This window comes from Otolemur garnettii, unplaced genomic scaffold, assembly GCF_000181295.1.
Source record: "Otolemur garnettii isolate 467f Iridium unplaced genomic scaffold, OtoGar3 scaffold00216, whole genome shotgun sequence".
NCBI classification, from domain to species: Eukaryota; Metazoa; Chordata; class Mammalia; order Primates; family Galagidae; genus Otolemur; species Otolemur garnettii.
This window is the reverse complement of record NW_003852611.1, coordinates 422257-444222: the sequence shown is the minus strand read 5'-3', so window position 1 is coordinate 444222 and position 21966 is coordinate 422257. Positions and strand designations below refer to the sequence as shown.

The following is a 21966-nucleotide window of genomic DNA, read 5'->3' as shown; positions in this document are numbered from 1 at the left end:
TCTCAAGGAAAATAGGGTTAATTTGGGGTCCTATATATTTATTCCCTTAGTAAGTTGATGGCTGTGTTTGTCATATGTTTAATGAATTCATAAGAGTCCTACAAAGAGTCTCATTTTGGTTGAGTTGTTCATTTGAAATATTATGTAACTGAAACAGGAGCTAATTCTTTTCCTTAATAATCTGTAATTTTGTTTTAACTCCCTTTGCTTGCAGACTTTACACAGATGTTGAAAATGCTTCTTTTCATCACATTGATTTTGGGGGTTTCCTTTTATCTTAGGAGATTGCCAAATAGTTCTAAGAGAAGAGAAAAATATTTCTACTTTGTATAGTCAACAGTATTCTGTTTAGTGAGTGATATTCCTGGGAAGAATCAAATCATTTAGAGAAGAGCTAGATGTGACTGACCGGAGTGCCTATTAGGTACCACCCAGATGGCAACAAAGAAAACTGCCTTTTCATCTTCATCAGACCAGAACATTTTTTTTTCCTTCCTAACCAATGCAGAACTCCTGAGCTAGGAACTCCAAATAATTTGAGGTTCTTATGTATTTTTGTGAGGTTTAGTGACTACAGGGATAATTCTAGAGAGGGAACATAAAGCATGTGAAAAGTAAAAATGTTAGAGTAGAATGATTAGATGGAAGATTCCTTCCCGAAAGGAAGAGGACTTCAAAGGAAAAAATAAAGAATAAAGGCAGCTCTGTGTGTGTGTGTGTGTGTGTGTGTTGGGTGAGAGGAAGGTGGTCTATCAAGAAAAAAGCCAGAAGCCTCTGAAATCTCTATAAGGTGACTAAATGTGATCCTCATGTGGCTTTAAGGACCAGTTTGATCGAACTGCTTTTTAATGAACATTTTTGATACGGGATGATAGCACTTTGCATTGCAGCTGCAGAACCCTTTCTTTTTTGCATACGTAGTCAATGTTAACGATTGTCCTGAAAACCTGCTCCAATTTCAACAAACAGGTAAGAACTCACAGAGGCTTTAAAACCATTGTAAGTGACAGAAGGTAAAGGCATACAGTAGAATTGATGGATCTGGGGCACAAAGATGTAAAAATAATGAATCATTCTGGCCTTTACTTTTGTGATCAATATGTTAATCCGAAATGGGAATACGGAAATTCAGTTCAAATGAAAAACTGGACAAACTGGGATAGTTACACCACTGTACAGTCATAAAGAGTCAAAGGTATCTTGAAAAGTCAACTGGTACAGCTCTTGTCCTTAGGCAGGACAACTTCTGAACTAAAACAAAAGGTTATTTTAAATTGCTAGAATTTGAAAAGCATCTCTGTGTGAAATGAATTATATCACTATAAGAACCTAATATTTTAGTTTGTGTATTAAGGATATTTTGACAGTATACAAAAGACTATAGTGGAACCCTGATATTAAGAAAATCAATTCCTTTATTTCTCTAAAAACAATTGCTTTGTTATTTAAAACTAACCCAGAGGTAGATTTCTCATATCTAAAATTTTACATTTCCTTAAACCATAATAAATATGTTCAATCATAAGATCATTACTCTGCATTTCCAAACAAAAAATGGAGGCTTATCAATTACAGCAAGTGTTACTGAGTGTTCCCACTTCCAAATCATCAGGTTCCATCTCAGAAAAGCAAGTTAGTTCAGTAGGCTAAGTGAAGTGGCATATTTATGTGTTTCAGGACTAAGGTGGAAATTACATGATGCCAACTCAGCTGAGTACTTGGACTCAGCTATTAACTTTGCTCTAAGTTTAGAAGTTTTTGCTCTGTGTGGTTGTTGACAAAAATACCATTTTAAATGAAGAAGTCACACAGGTAAAAACAAAATTGAAATCCAGATAGACTAAATCTATTACTTGATCACATCTCTCAGGCCACTGATTCTCCTTATTTCCCTTGTACCTAGGATGACTTTCATTCTAGTCTAAAATTGGAATTATAAAGTCTTCTTCCGGGACAGTCTCATTTTTCTGAGTCAAAATATGATTGTAATTTAATTATAATTTTGATGTAAACTTTATTACATAAATATTTTTTATTTATAGTGTGAAAGGAATCAGGAGATAAATTATTGGTAGGTTTAGGTTGAGGGAATCAAAACATCTCACACTATGCCTATGAAAAGTCATTTTTGTAAATGTTGAATAATTCCTTTATGAGTCCTTTGATGTACATTTAATGTATAGGCCAGGTAAAATTTGGTTTAAACAAAGGCATCCTAGAACTTTTAAGATAAGGAAAAATTTTTTTAAAACCTATCTTGTAATTATATCAATGGAGATGTCATTCTCTTTGTAATAAAAAAAAAAATGAAAAGTTAGGTGGTGCCTGTGGCTCAAAAGAGTAAGGCGCTGGCCCCAACTGCTGGAGGTGGCGGGTTCAAACTCAGCCCCAGCCAAAAAATAAATAAATAAATAAAAATAAAGTAAAAGTAATTAGTTGCAATTCTTGTTTCATTCATATTAACATGGGAATAAAGTTTTCTTACTTTGTTGCTGCCCAGACTACTTTCACTTGAGTTAAAATTTTGATATTATTTTAAATATCAGAATTTTATTTGTTAATGGACTCTTTTAAAATTTTTTTTTGAGACAGTCTCACTATGTCACCCTTGGTAGAGTGTTGTGGCAGCACAGCTCACAGCAACCTCAAACTCTTGGGCTTAAGCAATTATCTTGCCTCAGCCTCCCAAGTAGCTGGGACTACAGGTGCCTGCCACAACGCCTGGCTATTTTTTTTTTTCTTCTTGTTGTTATAATAGTTGTTCTTGATTGGCAGGCCTGGGCCCAGTTTGAATCTGCCAGCCCTGGTGTGGCTGATATCCTAGGCACCAAGCTATAGGCGCTGAGCCTGTTTATGTACTTTCCCCCCTAAATTTCATAAAAAACATCAACTTGAAAGTTAAATACACAATGGTAATGCTGTTCCCTGTGCCAGGAGATCCCTTACAACACCAGCCCCATATCTGGCTATTTACATAATTAAGTTTATGGAAAATATTGTCATGCCTTTCTTGCCCTGAAGTATTATAAAATAAGACCCCCAAATTAAAAGTCTTAATAAAAATTTCCTGGGCAGGAGAAAGCATTATCAAATTAGCTTCAGTTCTTCCTGTAACATGGTAGTTTATTAAATTGCATAAGGGTTGCCACAGTCATTGTTTGAGAAAGTGATGTTTTAACAGTTTTAATTTTTTTTAATATACTGTGAATTTTAAAAATTCTTTTTATAGTTTTAATTAGACTCAAGTTTCTATGTCACTTGATCACAAGTACAACCCATTATTAGGAACACTGTGCCTCACCTAGAGTATAGACTAAAGAATAGCTCTGAGTCTATTAGAATTTCTACAAATGAGGGACAGTTAACCCTTAGCTTTTTCTGTGATGTTAGAGAATACAAATACAAGAATTAATTGAGATCTTGTAACTCAGTGTTGGTCACAGGGAGCTTTTAAATAGCTGGTTAGAACACCACTCCTGAGCAGAAAAGTGGCCAAATGACTGACTATAGGAGGGGGAAAAGGATGTGTTAACCTGAACTATAATAATGAGCCTCTTAATAATGAAAAATAATGAAACCTTGAGTATGGTTATAATTTCCTATGACTGCTGGAACTATTTTGTGTTTTTCTGATTTTTTCATTTGTATTGTAGCTTTGGAGTGTTCACAGAGAACTACAGGATGGGGCCAAATGGCCATTGAAGCGCGCTCATTGCAGCCAAGAGTTCTGGAAAGTGAGCTGAAACGCAGGTCAATTAAGAAGCTGAGATTCCTGTGTAGCAGAGGTGACAAGGTACAGTTTATAGAACCTAGTTAGAGCAAAAACAGAATAACTCTTAAAAATTAACTGAAGAAATGTATATCCTTTTCCTTCTGGCCATAAATATATTTGTGTTGTATCTTTTAAATTGGCATACTGTTGATAAAAATAATTTTACATTTTGCAGTAGAAACATTGATTTAATAAATGATGAAGTTGGGTTTCAAAACACCCATTTTGGAAAAAAAGAAGTAAAAATTCTAGTGACGTCTTAAGTGAAGATGTTTGGTCTTCCCTTTTTTTGTTTGGTGCAAAATCCTTTATTGTCTTAGACCCACAGTCTCTTTCATGTTCATACTAAAAAGATATTTTTAAACAAAATGTTTGAGCACATCTGCCTTTTATAGCTTTCAACACAATCCAGTGACAAAAGTAGGGAAAAATACTGAGTTTTCTGAGCACATGTAGGTCTGTGCTAGGTACTTTAATAGCTATTTCAGTTTATCTTCATGAATAGATATCACATCATTCATTATGATGTCCATTTGGCCAAAATGAAAAGTAAAATCAAGAATTAGGAATTATTTTCTGATTTGATCAATTTCACCAATGCAAATAGTTTAGTTAAAACTTTTGTTTTATAAAATCATTATCACTCCTATATACCAAGAGAAATAAAAAAATGTAGAATGAAGAAATAATCCTAATAAGATTAGAAAAAATTCATGTTTATAAGGGATTTCAGAGGATTCAAGTTCAGGTCAGGATAAAAGACTCTTCATTAAGCCTCAGGGCCTGTAACTCAGCGGCTAGGGCTCCAGCCACATAACCCGGAGCTGGCGGGTTCAAATCCAGCCCGGGCCTGCCAAACCACAGTGATAACTACAACCAAAAAATAGCCAGGGATTGTGGCAGACACCTGTAGTCCCAGCTACTTGGGGGGCTGAGGCAAGAGAATCACTTAAGCACAGGTGTTGGAGGTTGCTGTGAGCTGTCATGCCACAGCCCTCTACCCAGGGAAACACAGTGAAACTTGTCACAAAAAAAGAAACAAAACAAACACTATACATGGAGGAAATATGCCAACATGCCGTGTAAAGAGATGCATTGGCAGGAACTTTGTTTGGGGTTAGACATACCTAGGATGTGGCCCAATGTCTGTCACCTAACAAAGTTTGAGAACCTGAGTCGTTTGAGCTTTCTGATTCTTAGTTCCTTCATCTGCAAAATAGGAATGTGAATAACTGATTTGGGATGAGTTGCAAAAATGAGTGATGGTGTGTCTAGGGTAAATATCTCACAGATTGCCTGGCACATAAAACGTGTAACACACAGTCAGGGGTAGCTAACGTATCTTTTAATCATCATTATTGTTATGTCACAAACCCTCCCATGTATAGATAGCCATGTGGATGTCAAAAGCCTTAGTCCTAAGAAGCAGGCCTCTTTGATAGTTTTGTCCATGTTCCGTTCTAATTTTCTTGATGGCACAGCTTATATTTACACAATGTGTCCATTTCATTTTAGAATCTATTGATGTCAGTCCATTTCACTGAAATGGAAAGTAGCATAAGCAGATGTTAAGTGCTTGCACCTCAAAAATAATAACTATATGAGGGACTAGCACTTGTCCATTAGCTATTTAACCCTTCCATAATGTATACAGAATTCAAAACAGCATGTCATGCCTGGTAAATACATACATGTTGTTTATCACTTTCTCATTTTTTTATTTTTTTAAAGAAATTTTACAAAATTGTGAAAAAAGGAAGAAAAGTGCACCAAATAGAATATTTCAGTGGCTTCCTAAACACAAGCAGTGATGGTCAACGACATCTAAATAATTTGTTTCATTATATTTAAAGAAAAACCAACTTGAGCAAAAGTAGACTATTGTTTTAAAAAAAAAAGGAAAGATTCATTACTTCAGCAGATGAATGCCACCTGCCCAGAAAAAAAAAAAGAACTAATTTTATTTAAATTATAAAAATTACAAGTATATAGAATATGGTAAACGGCTATGTTTTAAATGTATAATTTAAACTCTGGTATGGCTTAAATTCTTATTCTTTAATTTGAAGAAAATCTGTTCTCCTCAAACCAGTACAGCTTAATATTTCAATTAGCAGATGCAGAAAATTAAAATTACAGTTATATCAAATACCTGGTTACAGTGTATAAAACATCTACTGATAGTGTCTTTCTTTTTAAAGGTGTTCTTTACCTCTATCCTGCGTAATCGCCACAGCCGCGTTTACTTCATGACTCTTGGAGAACTTGAAGAACTCCAAAGCAATCCTGGTGATTAAAAATTCCACTGATTGTTACATTTGCAAACTTCACTCATGCAATTCGAGTCTGCAGATTTGAGAGTAAACGAGCATTCAGTTTTCTTGTTAGCGAAAAATTAAATCAGAAACTTAACTTTTAATGTAGCACAGAATAGTTTTAATGAGAAATGCAGCTTTATATATAAAATTAACTATAGCAAGCTCTATGTACTCCAATGGTGTACAATATCTTTTGCACAAACTTTGTAACTTTTGTTACTGTGAATTCAAACATTTTACTCTTTGGACAGTTTGGACAGTATCTGTATTCAGATTTTATAACACACAGTAAAGACACCTGTTAGGAGTTAGATGATAAGCAGCTATCCAAAGAATGATCTCTACGTAAGATTTTTCTGAAAAAGAAAATCATTGAGAAAACATATGTGATTTTTCTAAACCAAAGGTTAGAGCATGAAACAAAAATCTTAAGGACTGTGTTATAACCCAGACTAAGGTTGAACAACCTGCATTCCCAGAGAAAACTACAGAGATGAAGAGGAAAATGCTGGCCATTTCCTCACTGCATCATAACAATTAAGCTCACAGTTAATAACCAGTTGTGTTCTGTCCACCCCATGTTAAGCTGAGTTTCTTCCAATAAGAAGCAAGGAAGAAAGCCTCAAATGTTTGGTTTTCCTCAGATGCCCCAAAGATGTGCAATAGCTGTTTTTACAAACCACCAAATAATACACTTGCCAGCCTGAATACAGGACTGAACTCCTATATACATGTACTGTAGAATAAGTGTTCTTTTTAAAAAAAAAAAATACTTTAAAGTTAGGCGTCAAATTCTACCCCTGCAAGAAGATTGGTTGATTTATCAAAATTATTATCTGGTCAAGAGTATAACTATCAAACACCATCAAATATTTGCCTCATTCCAGATTAAACTGTATACAAATTTCCCTTCAGTTATTAAACAAAACCAATGAAAAAAAAAAAAACACTTTTACTGCTAATTCCTGTATTTTTCATGTTTCCATGTTTATAAAATTAGAAATTAACCTAAAATTATTTCAGTGATAAGTCCACATGTAGGGACTAAATGTTGCAGGTGAACAAAAGAAAAAGTTTTCAAAGTATACGACTTTTGTCATTAATCAGGTCTGCAAAATTAACATAGTGAAACCCATGCTAGTCCATCACCCAAATATGTCATAGACGCCATAGATAGGTGAAGTTTGGTCACCTGTGATAACTGCTACCTGGTGAAAAGCATAATTTCTGCATATCCATCCTCAAATACCATGGTTAGTTCTGGGGCAATACAAAAGCAACAGAACTACCACAAAGTATACCTCAATATAGTTCCTCTAGTTCTGCTTCTAAAATTTGAAGACAGTACTAGTGGGATAATAATTTTCAAACTACCTGGTTAACCAAAATACAAAAGCAGCTGACGATGTGTGATTTCATAATAGCACATTATTTCTTGGCACTTGGTGCTAGAAATGAAGCTTTGGATTTTCCTAACCATTTATATCAAGAGTGTAGTAGCTCAATAGTGAAAATTTAGGAGAACCTGAATCCACGAATTAAAAAAAAAAAATGTGATTCACATTTCTGTTACTGTGACACAATAATGTGATCCTAAAACTGGCTTATCCTTGAGTGTTTACAACTCAAATGACTTTTTAAATGCAGTAGCTTAAAAAGAAAATCTTTTATGTCAAATTATTTCCTTAGAAGTAGTCTTCATTATTATAAATTTGTACACCAAAAGGCCATGGGGAACTTTGTGCACGTACCTCATCGCTGAGCAAATGGAGCTTGCTATGTTTGAATTTCAGAAAATTTTCTCATTTAAGTAGTATGTAGAATCAAGTCTTTTAAGAATTTCTTCATATTTACTCAGAGTTAAGCTTAAAATAAGTTTTATCTTAAAATCATATTTTTAAAGCAGTAAGACAGCAAATTATCTTAGGAAGTTAACTCCCATTGTGCTCTGTGGCAGTCATTCCAGTAAACATACACAACAGTGAACTGCATGTACAAAGAAGTCCCAAGTAACCACACAGGAGAGATTGTAAATGTGTAACTGAGCATTAAATGATAGGTGTTAATAAAAAAAGGAAGGTGGGCACCTATCAAGAACAGAGAGTGAAATGTTGGGTAGCCAAATAGAAAGGACTGGAAATATTTAAAGTGGTTCATAGGTAATGAATATTTCCAATTTAAATGTAAATCCATCTGAATCTTTTACATCCTTTGCCAGCTGAAACAAGAAAGTAAAGGGACAATGACATTTCATAGTCAGTGCACTTTGTAATTGACAGAAGAAATTACATCTACATTTTTCCAATAGCAGCAGTGCCTGGATGCCCCAGTCCATCACAGAGGTGTGCAGGGAGTCTCCTTACTAGCTAGTTTCCCTATCCCTGTGATCTGAAGGATGAAAGTTCTGGCAAGTTGTGAGCAGCACTGGGGACAAAGTATCATTTTATTTTGGTGTGATCTGTTTTTTTTTTTTTTCCACCAAAGCCCTTGTCCAGAATAGAAAGGTATCATTGGAAGTATTTGAAAAGTAGAAAACGATGAATGAAAAGGGCTGATGAGAACATTTCTGAGTGATTAAGTCAGTTGAAGTAAGGTAAGATCCTCAGAGGAAAAGAGGAAACAGTAAGAAGGGGTAATCTTTAAGGTAGTGAATCATGCAAAGCAGAATCACGCATGCAGAATCTCCCACACACAAGTACATACACACACAATCATTAGAATGCATACATTTCAATATTTTCAATGCTATCCATTTCTAGATAAATGAATCACTAAGTATTTTCTGCCAAGATTCATTTAGTTGGAACGGTATCCATAAAACTAGGAATAATGCCACAGAAATTCAGTGGGATATTTTAAGTACTCTTCAATTTATTTCAAGCAACATGCCTACTTAAATTGATTTGTATTCAATCTATACTCTAGAAAATATAGCAACAATCTTCAAGAGTGCTAACTGTTATATCAAAATGTCTGCAACGAATCATTGTTTATCTGCTAAAAATAAAGTTTTAAAATTACTAGTTGATGTCATTATTTAAATAACTTGTCTCAAGCCTTGGAATTAGGATTCATCAGAGGACTATTCATTTCTTTATGTAGTGATGCACTGATTGTAATATATTAGGGGTTCAGCTTATTACTGCATTTGGAATTCTGGCCAAAGAGGTGTAGAATAATCTGATTAAAGAAAAACTTTCTGGCTGTAGTGGTGAAATTAGAAACTGATTAATTTTCCTCTAAAAATGTAGGACTTTGCACATAGGCACAGACTCACATAGCTTGGGTAAAACCCAAACAAGTTTTAGCTCTGCCCTCCCTCCCATCCCACCGCAGTATCTTTAAGTCCAGGAAAGAAGAAGGAGGAAGAACCTATCCACTGAGAGAAGTAAATATGTCTAGTCTCTTACATTTAAGAAACAGCTTAGTGAATACTGAGTCCTTCCTTTGAGACCAGAAGAACAGCACTTCCCTCAGCAGCTTCCAGCAGCGGAGCATTAGCGCCAAGTGCATTCTATTAAGACAGGACATTCTAGACAGTTGTTCATCAGGCTTTCCCCTTAGGGACTGTTGGGCGTCATCCTAATTTTTCAAGTATGGCCAGGCATTCAGGAGCTGGGCTACCTGGACATATCATGTTTGTCCAGGCTTTTTAAGGCCAAGTCCAAAATGTTTCATTATAATCAAATAGTTTTATTTGACTTTATTATAGGGCCCAATGAGTTCAACCACTTTAAAGGACAGTGCTGTGAGCCAAGAAGTAAAAGTTTCATCACAAATTGGAATTAGGCCACCAAGGCCAAGAGACAGTTATATGCTGGGAACCCTTTACCAGTACATGAGAACAGGGTAGGTCATGAATAGGAGTCATTAGTCATTAGCTATTAATAATTTTATTACTTACAGTAAGAGCAGTGGGGTTTATAGACTCTAATGCTGTGAATCTGTTGACTGAATCTTTTTCCAACACTAATTGCCATCAAATCTAAGAGCACTTTTTTTTTTTTTTACTTTTTAGAACATTTACCCTGATTTAAGGATACTCAGGTTCCTAAAGATAACAGCCATTGAGTGTGGCTACTACTTAATTCGAAATACTGAATGGTGGCAAATCATGAATTAAGGTCAAACTGACCTTTCTATTTCAGAAAGCACTTTTAATATGTCATATTTTATGTTATTTAAAACCATGTCAAACTGATTCAAAAATAATAGTTCCAGAGAAGCTAGTCCACAGCCTACTTTGTAGATGAATAAAAAAAATCATATTTGAGATTAACCATTTCTTAGAGCTTTGCCACCCTATATGTCAAAGTGCCTCATTTGGTGCTTAATATACAGAAAATGTTCAATAAAAATGTGACTTGAAGGGGGAGAAATAGGATGTTTCTTGCCAGAATTGTTCTTTATTTAAAATTCACAAATCCAGGGAAGAGCAGAGAGAGGGAAGGAGGGAGTGGGTGGGGGTGGTCACAGTGTGTGACACATCTTTTGGGGGTGGGACTTAGAGACTTTACCTAACAAATGTAATCAGTGTAACCTGGTTCTTTGTACTCTCAATGAATCCCCCCAAATTAAAAATAAATAAATTCATGGCTAGGTGCCAGCCAGATACATCAGAGATGGCAGGTTCGAACCCACTCTGGGCCTGCCAAACAACAATGACAACTACAACAACAACAAAAATAACCCGGCATTGTGGTGGGTGCCTGTAGTCCCAGCTACTTGGGAGGGTGAGGTAAGAGAATCGCTTGAGCCCAAGAGTTGGAGGTTTCTGTGAGCTATGACATCACAGCACTCTACCAAGGGTGACATAGTGAGACTGTGTCTCAAAAAAAAAAAATTCACAAATCCATCTGTTGTTGCATGGAAATATCTGTGTTCTGGTGACCAAAGACCTAGGGCCTATCTTTGGTAATTTCAAAGGATTTTTGTCCCACAAACCTGAAATGAAACAAAGCATAGATCAATATAAAAATTGTGTCTTTTAAAATTTTATCTTCAAAACAACACATAAGGACCATTATGTCCCAAGGCTCATGAGTAATGACAAAGATTGTTTGATAACAAAACAAAACACAATTTTTTTTTCTTTTGTAGTTTTTGGCCGGGGCTGGGTTTGAACTCACTGGCGCCCTACTCCTTTGACCCACAGGTGCTGCCCCCCACAAAAAAAAATTTTTAAAGTCATTCTTCAACTGGATTTTTTATACAATGCGAGTCTTTTTTACAACATTAACTCTTTATACTGTAGCATCCTGAGACATATTTAAGTATCTTCAGAACTTGTCAATACACATTTTCAAATGTTCAATGCATTTAAATTATGTTCTCATAACCGGATAGATCCCAGGCATTCTTGGAAGGCACTTTCGTAGCAGATGACATAGTCTGTCAGACTTGTTGGTGGGCAGGTAGCCATTAAAACACATGCCAAATGGTACCATGTATCCAAGTCTAAAAAGCAATCATGTTAACATCATGCAGTTGAATCTCACAAGTTGAGATAGTTGAAAATGAATGTAATCAAGTTCAAGGCAAATTAAACTACACAAGAAAAGCTACTTTCCACAAATAAAATGATAGGACAAGCTGGGAAAACATGGGCTTTATTTGACATTATAAAAAAGATTCATGAATTGAACTCCACCAACTTGAATGTGCAAAACACAAACAAAACCAGTTATTTGGACTCCAATTCCCATCCCACCCGTCTGAGGGAACATTTATCATTCATCATTATTTGGCCTTTCCTTATATATAGGTCCTGGGTATCTTTTACAGGTGAAAATTCAGAGGTGTTTTGCTAATCTACAGTCCGCACTAGCCCACATGGACACGCTTACTGCTCACTTAGTTTCTTGCTGCGGCTCTGGGCTTCTAAGGCAGGTGTGGCCATGGAAATCTTTGTCAAGGCAGGGAACCAGATACCTAAGGTCATATTCACTATAGTTTTGCTCCCCCCACAGGTGCTAGGCAGACATGGGTCCTTGCCTTAGAAACCATAGTTCCTCTTACCCTTTCCCATTCCTGGTGAATTTTCTTCCCTCCCCTAAGCTCTTATACTTCTGTCTTCACGCCATTCCATATAAAAATACATTTACTTCTGTCCCTTACTTCTTGAGAATGACTAATATAATTGTGCCCAAAAAGTCCAGCAAGAGATTTTAAGACAAGTTTTGCCTTAGATTCTACCATATAATCGCTGTACCTACCAAGGAAAAGGTATACTTTCCTGAGGGAATGGAAATGCAGTGGGAACAAATTATCTTGTCACCTACATATAAAAAATTAAGCTTAGTGTGTAATAAAAGAAATTAAGTGTAGAGTATAAATGTCTTAACACAATAATTAAGTGAGGTGAAGGCTGTGTTAACCAGTAAGCATTCCAAATTGTATATAAAATCAGCACATTGTACCCCATAAATGCACTAATGTATACGATTTAGACAATAGTATTTATGACTTAATAAAAAAATTAAGTTAAAAAATTAAATGAAACATCATTGCTATTGATGACAAAGGCCAGAAAGTTCTAATTATCTCCCATCACGCTCTCTACAATCCCTCTTATCTCCTTCCTCTATGTCCTGCTGCAGATTCCAAACAATTGTCCCATTTAGAGCATTGTCCCTCCATTCTCCCTGATAGCCTTTACCTTTGAGTGTATTGCTGTCAGGCCATACTACCTATTACCCCTCCCTCCTCCTTACAGTCCTATATTGGCCCCACACCATTCCTCTTCATCTTAGTTCATTTGTGCTATTTTAACAAAATACCTGCAACTAGGTAGTTTATTAAGAACAGAAATGTATTGTTCATAGTTCTGGAGATGGAAAAGTCCAAGGATAAAGGTACCAGCAGATTCAGTGTCTGGGTGAGTGCTGCTCTCTGCTTCTATGATGGCACATTATTGGTGTGTCACTGTGGCCTTACCTGGCAGAAGAGATGGAAGGGCAGAAAGGGATGGAAAGGGCAAACTCACTCCCTCAATCCTTTTTATAAGGCAATGATTCCATCCACGAGGACAGAGACCTCATGGCCTGATTATCTCCTAAAGGCCTCACTTCTTAATACCTTTGAGTTGGGGATGAAGTTTCAGTGAGAATTTTGGAGGGGCAAAGATTTGCATGTAGTACTCCTCATTCTTTTTTTGTTTATTAAATCATAACTGTGTACATTAATGCATTTACAGGGAACAATGTGCTGATTTTATATACAATTTGGAGTGCTTACATCAAACTGGTTAACATAGCCTTCACCTCACTTACATAATTGTTGTGTTAGGACATTCATACTCTACTCTTAATAAATTTGATATGTACCTTTGCAATATGCACCATAGGTGAGGTCCCACTGATTACCGTCCCTCCACCCGGCCTCTCTTAGAACTGGCTTTCTCCAATACTACTACTATTATAATTCTTGATAATGTAAATATCTACTTAGGTGAGTCTATCAATATCCTTTCACCTGTAGTACATGACTTCCTATGCAATAGATTTGATTACATTATCTCAGTCCCACACTCCTGCAGTAATACCCTCTACCTTACGATTACCAGTAAATGTATGTTTTTCATAAGCTTGTTTTTGAGTGTCCCACTCTCAGATCACCACCTTTATTTTTCTAGCTGAGTTCCTCTCTCACTAAGCCTCAAGAATCCTGGGGCAGGGCCTGTGGCTTAAGGAGTAGGGCACCGGCCCCATATACCTGGGGTGGCAGGTTCAAGCTCAGCCCCAGCCAAGACTGCAAAAGAAGAAAAAAAGAATCCTTTGACTCCATATGGACCCATAATCTGTTTCACCTTTTCACTGTCCTTTATCCTCACTCAAATAACCTTCACCCCTTACTTTCTCATCTAAGATTCTATGACCAATCAACATGAGGAACCTTTTGCCTACAACTTAACTCCATTGCCTTTCTTTAGCTTGACAAAAACACAGATTTCCTTGAATTGCACTCTTCATCTCTTTGACACCCACACCAGCACAGTTGGCTCTGGTTAAAGAAAATACACAACTGTGCTAACTGGTCTCATTTTAAATTCATGACAGGAAACCATACCTGGGATGGCAATGCCTGCCCTGTAACCCACACCACATTTCCCTAGTTCACTCACTGTCCCAACTGTCCAAGATGAAAACCTCACATTTTCTCCTTTGTCCTTAATATTCCAAAGTCTCCTCCCTCATTCTCATTCTTACCTAATGACCTGCTTCACTACCTCACTGAGAAAATAAAAACTACCATTAGTGAATTTCCATATGCTCCCACTGTTACATCATGCTCCTCAAATGCACAACTCCACCAACTGGCCTCATTTCTTCCTGCATCCTCTCTTGGTCTTTTCATCTCTCTGACCTCTGAATATTCGAATGTCTCAGGGCTCAGTTCTAATACCTTCTATCTCTTCTACTTACAAATTCTCCTTATGTCATAACATGTATTCTCATGTATTTTAATATCATCTGTCTACAGACAGCACCCAAATACTTATTTCCTGCTTGTATCACACTTCTGAGCTCCAGACTCACATAACTTACTGCTCACATGATATGTTCACTTACTCTTTAAACACAGCTTTATTGATTATAATTTTCATACTATAAAGTTCACTCCTTTAAAAACAATTCACTGTTTTTCTCATATATTTACAAAGGCACAGCCATCATCGTGAACAAATTTTAAAACATTTTTATCACCCAAAAGAAACCTCATTTGAAGTAGTGGTTACTCCTTTTTATTGCTGAATAATATTCTATGGTATGAATATAGCACATTTTATTTATTCCTTCATCAGAAGAACATATGGGTTGTTTCCATTTTTGATTATTATGAGCAATGCTGTTATGTACATTCATATACATCTTTGAATATGTATATATACATATAAAATTTTCATTGCTTTGGAATAGACCTAGGAACGTAATTGCTGGGGCATATGATAACTCTAGGCTGATTTCCTGGGGATTTCCCAAATTGTTTTCTAAAGTGGCTGCACCATTTTACATTCCCACTATCAACATATGATGGTTTCAATTTCTTCACATCATAGAAAAACACTTGTTATCCTCCATGTTTTATAATCCAGCCATCCTAATGGATGTGACCTGGTATCACATTGTGTCTTTGATTTGCATTTCCCTCATGACTAATGATGTTGAGCATCTTTTTATGTGATGCTTATCCATTCTTATACCTTCTTTGGAGAAATATATGTTCATGTCATTTGCCTATTTTAATTGGATTGTTTCTCTTTTTGTTGTTGAGTTGTAAGACTTCTTTATATATATTTTATGTTTAAGGCATCTACAAATATTTTCCAGCATTTTCACCTTTCCATATTTTCATTTTACTAATACTTTTATTTTTACCACAAAAGTTTTTGATTTTCATGAACTCTGATTTATTTTTTGTCTTTGGTTGTTGTGCTTTTTGTGTCATCTCAAAGAAATCCATTGTCATGACTTTTTCCAGCAGTTTTTTTTTTTTTTTTCTTCTGAGAGCTTTATAGTTTAGATTTGCATTTAGGTCTTTTTTTTATTTTTTAATTTTCTGAAAATTTCATTAGGCAATTTTTCAAACACGTAGTACAGTTGAAAAAATTATACGGTGATCGCCCATATACCCACCACATACATTTTATAATTTTCTTTTTCTTCACCTGTAGGGAATCTGTTCATTTGGAGGCCACAAGTTTTATGTGCCCCTCATTACAATCACCCCAGATTGCCGTTGGGTGTGTTATAAACAGAGGAGCCACTCTTTAGTGCATTTAGGTCTTTGATCCACTTTAATTTTTGAGTATGGTGTGAGATAGGGATTAAAGTGTTTTTTTTTTTCTTTTTACGTGTGGATATTCTCTTGTACCAGAAACATTAGTTGGAAACACTGTTTTTTCCAATTGAACTATCTTAATGCCCATGTTAAAAATGAATTGACTGTAAATGTATGCATTTTTTTCCTGGATTCTCAATTCCATACCACTGGTCTATATCTATTTTAATGCCAGTACCATGCTTTTTTGATTAAGCCCACAGATTGTAACAATTTTTAAAGTTGAACATTGATAAATTATAATTGTATATATTTATAGAGTAACGAATGATGTTATGACATGAGTATACAATGTGGGAAAATTAAATCAAGCTAATAAACATATTATCAGTTTATCTTGAGAACATTTGAAATTTATTCTTTTAGCAATTTTGACACATATAAACAATTATTCATTTTTATGTATAAAAACTTTTACACTTTAACCATTCCCCATTCCCTCATAATTTACTTTCCACTTCCCACTGCCATTTATTGAAGAGACTATCCTTTTCCTGATATGTGTTTGTAGCAGACCATGTAGCTCAAGGAAAGGAAAAGCGAGAGCTAAGCTTGGAACACTTTGTAATTATGAGAAACACCAGTAACATCTTGGTAATATAACACCTTGGTGATAAGGGTATGGGGAAGGGATTCAGCTTTCCTTAACACGAGAGCACAGGAGAGGAGAAAATCAATGATTGGAAGTTTCTACACCTGTGGTCCTAATAGCCACTAGGTCACATTTATAAGTAGCTGCAGGAGAAGGCAGTTGGGTAGCACTCATTCTTTCATGGACTCTTGGACACTTTCGCTTCTCCTGCTCACAGGGCCACTCTCCCAGAGGCCCTTCAAAGAGGACTGCTAAGATTAACTCTTTTACTAGGACTGTTTCTCTCCCTCAAAGATTGTTTCTCTCTCTCTCTACCTTCTGCTAAGGCGAATAGACCTCAGGCACTTAAGGGCAATTTTTCCCAAACAAGATAGCACAGTGGTCCATGTCTGGACAATAGATAAGCCACAACCAGAGACCTGGCCAGTTGCAGGCCCCAACAGTGTTTCTGGCACCTTTGTCTAAAACAAATTGACCATAAATTTGTGAGTTCATTTCTTGGCTCTCTATTCTGTTGCATTGGTCAAGGTATCCGTTTATTTTTTATTTTTTTCCTTTTATTAAGTCATATACACATACATCATGAATACATTTATGCATTTCTGGGGTATATATTCTTCTTAGTAAAATATCTCAAGAATGGAAGAAAAAGTATCCAATGTACTCAGTACTTTTATGAAATCAATTTATAATTACTCACACTTTCTTGTGAAGATAGATCACAACTATAGCCCAGGATGAAGGAGAGAAGTGGCAAGAAGGTATCCATTTTTTTAAACCATGCTGTTTACATTAATATAGCTTTGAAATATATTTTGAAATTAGATGTCATGATACCTACAGTTTTCTTTGTTTTGCTTAAGATTGCCTTGGCTATTTGGTTTTCTTTTGTGTGTGTAAGGTTCCTGTAGCATCTCTTGGTGGGAAAGGGGAACCTCAGGACTATAGGAGCAAAGAGGGGGTAATGAAAAGGCAGGGAGAGGGGAGGAGAGAGGGGATGGTTGTGTTCCTACTTAATGGGCACAATGTTAGGGTAAAGGGCACACTTCTTGGGGGTGGGACACAACTATAAGAGTGACTCTACCTAACAAATGCAAACATTGTAACCTAATTCTTCGTACCCTCAAATTAACCTGAAATAATAATAATAGAAAAAAGGGAGTTCAATCCATGTAATCCAAGAAATATAAAATTTTGGCTCAGCACCTGTGGCTCAAGTGGCTAAGGTGCCAGCCACATACACCTAAGGTGGCGGGTTCGAATCCAGCCTCGGCCCGCCAAACAACAATGATGGCTACAACCAAAAAATAGCCAGGCATTGTGGCAGGCGCCCATGATCCCAGCTACTTGGGAGGCTGAGGCAAGAGACTCGCTTGAGCCCAGGAGTTGGAGATTGCTGTGAGCTGTGATGCCAGAGCACTCTACCCAGGGGGACAGCTTGAGGCTCTGTCTCAAAATAAATAAATAAATAAATAAATAAATAAATAAAATAAAATTTTACTAAAAAAAAGAAATATGAATAACATACAGGTTTAAGAAAATATGTTTGGACCCACTTATAACAAAGTAAAAGGGAATGAGAACAAATATAGTATGTTTTTTTTTGTAAGATAAGTGTGAAACAAAGTTGATTGAGGAAGAGTAAGATACTGGTTTACAGAGCAACGTTTATGTTTGGCATAGACAATGAATAGGCCTCCCTTGCTGTGACAAAGACAAGGCCCTGGTAATGATCCGGGCTTCTGTTTTATACTGTTTGTGTGGGGCCCTCCTTATGTTTAGATGTTAACCATGTAACCACTTTTCTGGACAGCTAATGACATGATAATTAGTTCTAAGTCACTTTCAAAATCCTATCATGCCTGGGCTCCCGGTCCTTGGGCATTCCTCATTCCCCTACAATTGGTAGGTAGATTCTAGGGATAAGATTAAGATGCATTTTTCACCTGTCAGACTGACAAAGGTTAAACATTTTGGTATCATCCTACTTGTAATATGCTGTTATATGTGCTATGTTTCAATCTCATTGCAAGGCAATTTGGCAATATCTTTTAGAATACACATTCCCATGGATCGAGCAATTTCTACTTCTAGAAATACTAATATATATTATAGATATACTCACACATGTGACCAGGTATATGCACAAGGATATTTGTTGCAGGATTGGTTGTAATTAGTACCAGATCAGGGGAAAAACATGGATTTTTTTTTTTTTTAGACAGAGTCTCACTATATCATCCTGGGTAGAGTGCCATGGTATTATAGCTCACTGCAACCTCAAACTCTTGGGCTTAAACAATTCTCTTGCCTTAGCCTCCCAAGTAGCTGGGACTACAGTCACTTGCCAAAATGCCTGGCTATTTTTTGGTTGTAGTTGTCATTGTCGTTTGACAGGCCCGAGCTGGATTTGGACCCACCAGCTCCAGTGTATGTGACTGGCGCCCTAGCTGCTAAACTATAGGCACCGAGCTAAAAAACACTGAATTTTCATCACTAAACATTTGGTTTAAAAGTATGGTAAATTATTACAGTGAAATACCATGTCATTGAGAAAAATATGCTATACCTATGTATGTAAATATGGAATAATCTTTAAGATTTATTAAAGAGATAAAGCAAGGTACAAAAATGTACATAGTGTAATTGAGAATCATTTATATTGTCTATTATATTACATAGTAACTTTTAACATGAATAAATATTGCCTCTAAGAAGGGGAAAAAGGTACCTGAGTGAGTGAAATACCTATTTTTCATTTTCTATGTCCACTCTTAGAATATTTAGTCATGCACAAGTATTACTTTTTCAATTATGGAAGAATTCAACAAACTGATAATGGATGTCATGTATCTCAAGTGGAATTAAAATTAATCTTCCATTTAATATTTTCTGAGATATATTTTATTGAGATGTACATTAACTTTGAGTATAAAATTTAATGGATAAATTGTACACAAACATAGATGCATATACATTTGTGTGTAAACATCACTCAGATGAAGATGTAGTGTCCAATGCCCCCAGTAATTTCTTTCTAGATTCTTTCTTAGTTAATATCTACCCCCTGCATTGAGATAATCATTACTCTGATTTCCAGTACCATTGAATAATGTTCAGTTTAATTTAAAATTTTGGATTAAGATAGAAAAACGTTATGTTATATAGAACATGTGCGTAAAAAAAGACACTAAAGTGTTAAAAGTTAATCATCTACATAGGCATCAGACTACACATGACTTTACATAAAGAATGTAATATGAAGTCTGACAATTAAGTCCATGAACTGATTCTAGAAAAAGTGCTACATACCTCATTACTGAATATCACCATAGTTACCTTTGAAGTATTCCCCTTGAGAATCTATGCACTGATGCCAGTGCCTATTCCATCCTTCAACACAATTTTGGAACATTTAAGGCTGTCCTTGTATTACCTTTGATGTCCTGAATGTCATCAAAATGTCTTCCTTTCATTATTTCATTATCTTCAGGTAAGGAAAAAAGGCACTGAGGGACAGATCAAGTGATTAGGGAGGGGGTTTTAATATAGTTATTTGTTTACTGGCTGAAAACTTCCTTACAGACAGTGTCCTGTGAACTCTTTGCTTTTGTTCATCAGTGAGCTCCTTTGGGACCATTTTTGTAGACATCTTTTCCATGCCAAGATTTTCAGCTAAGATTTTCCTGTTTCTTTATCAATGTTTATTTGGCCTGTTATGCTTCTCACAGTCAATGGTTGACACACAATTCATTGAATTTTTGCAATATTTTCATCAGTTCTGCTCATTGCTGGCTGTCCTGACCTCTCTTTATCAGTGACACTTTCTCTTCCCTCAGAAAAATGTTTCATCCATTTGTACACTGCTGTTTTCTTCCTGGCATTATCCCCATAAACTTGGACTAACATGTCCCAGATTTCACCTTTGAATAACATGTCTCAGATTTCACCTCCACTCTGGAGGTGAAATTTAATGTTTGTTCATTGCTCTAATTCAAGCTCTGACATTCTTGCAACAGCACACAAAAACACACAACAAGAATGAATGCCATTCAGCAAGACACTGCCACATGTCGACACGAACACAGCTGTGAGACATTTATGTACCAAGGTTTTGAAACCTTACTCAGTCATTTGTACAATGCTGCAAACATAATCACGTGATGACAAGTACATGAACTTAATTGTCACTCCTCACATATAATTGAAAGATATAAATGAAAAAATATAATAAAATAAAAAAGTATAAAAACATAAAAATACACAATTTTCTGAATTATATTTTTTCAAGGTGGCTGACTAGAGACATTGGTTGCCATTTCTCCTCAGAAAGAAGAACCAAAGTTACACATGAGTAATCAGGGCCCTAGTGAAAGACTGAGGGAAGGGTGCCATAACCTACTGAAAAGTCTGAAGTGCATTAATGTACATAGTTACCATTCAATAAAAAAAAAAAAAGAAAGAAAAGTCTGTAGGGAGAAGCTCGCAGTTGTAAAATAAGAAGGAATCAGGAATTTGGCAGAGATTGGCCACCATGAAACTTAGAGTCCCATGAAAAGGCTCATTGGAAGTATTTTTATTTACCTTCCCCTCCCATGGCAGATTGCTGACTCCTGAACTGTTGGGGAGCCCCTTTACCCTTGTAAGCTAAAGCACTCCTATGGATAGCAATTAAGGGACCTCTTAAGAGCAAAGCATGGGATGGCAAATGCACACAGAGTCACTTGCCCTCACCCCAGACCCCAGCTGAGGCAGCAGCACACTCCTTGTGCACCCATTGTGAGCCTCTGTCTTCTCATCATTGGACCTCCTCATAAGCATTCTCCACTGCCTGCATGGACTGTGACTACCACAAAGTTCTGATGGGACCCAGGGGAGCTAGGAGTTTTAACACTCAGCACAGGCTGCTCCTAAGGAAAGGTAAAGGTACATGTCAAAGCATCCCTTGGGACAAAAGAAACCAGAGCACCTGCCCTTCCTCCACTTGAGAGGTACCCACTTGTGAGCCAAAAATATCTGTACCCCTCCCAGTGGAGACAAAAGTATGGAGCTGGGTACTGAGGAGTAGGTCAGCCCCAGGGGCCAAGCAGCAGTGGTGTTGCAAAGGGATGTAGAGAGAGAAACTCCTCCTCCCATGCTGTGAATGCAGCCATGACTGCTTCCATGGGGCTGCAGAAAACCCCTAATCTCCTCCCTACATGGAGTGGCAAAGTTTCTCCAGCTGCTCTGCTTAGATAATCTCACTCTTTATGTCTCCGCATCACTGGATTCCTTGAAAATGTTCCCTAGCACTCACTTGGACTGCAGCAGCCACAGGGGCCTAATGGGTCCCCAGGGAACTGTGGGATTTCTGGTGTTCTAACCGTCAGGTCAGGCTGCCCCAGAGGAGAGGACAGTGCAGTGTGCCAAGTGTTTCTTGAGACAAAAATGACCAGGGAACATGC

General features: G+C 36.6%; 1 protein-coding gene and 1 non-coding gene across 2 annotated transcripts in view; one reads left to right on the top strand and one right to left on the bottom strand.

Moving 5' to 3' along the window:
* Nucleotides 1-6069, top strand: part of NRK (Nik related kinase) — a 125939-nt gene extending 119870 nt beyond the window's left edge. Inside the window, exons 28-29 of the mRNA XM_003801634.2 lie at nucleotides 3654-3793; nucleotides 5974-6069. Of these exons, the coding sequence (XP_003801682.1) occupies nucleotides 3654-3793; nucleotides 5974-6069 (236 nt within the window). The remainder of the gene's footprint in view (nucleotides 1-3653; nucleotides 3794-5973) is intronic.
* Nucleotides 6070-15755: 9686 nt separating this feature from the next.
* LOC111722131 lies at nucleotides 15756-15888 on the bottom strand. The gene has a single exon (XR_002771060.1). It is a non-coding gene; the product is annotated as a small nucleolar RNA SNORA11 (small nucleolar RNA).
* Nucleotides 15889-21966: the final 6078 nt, after the last annotated feature.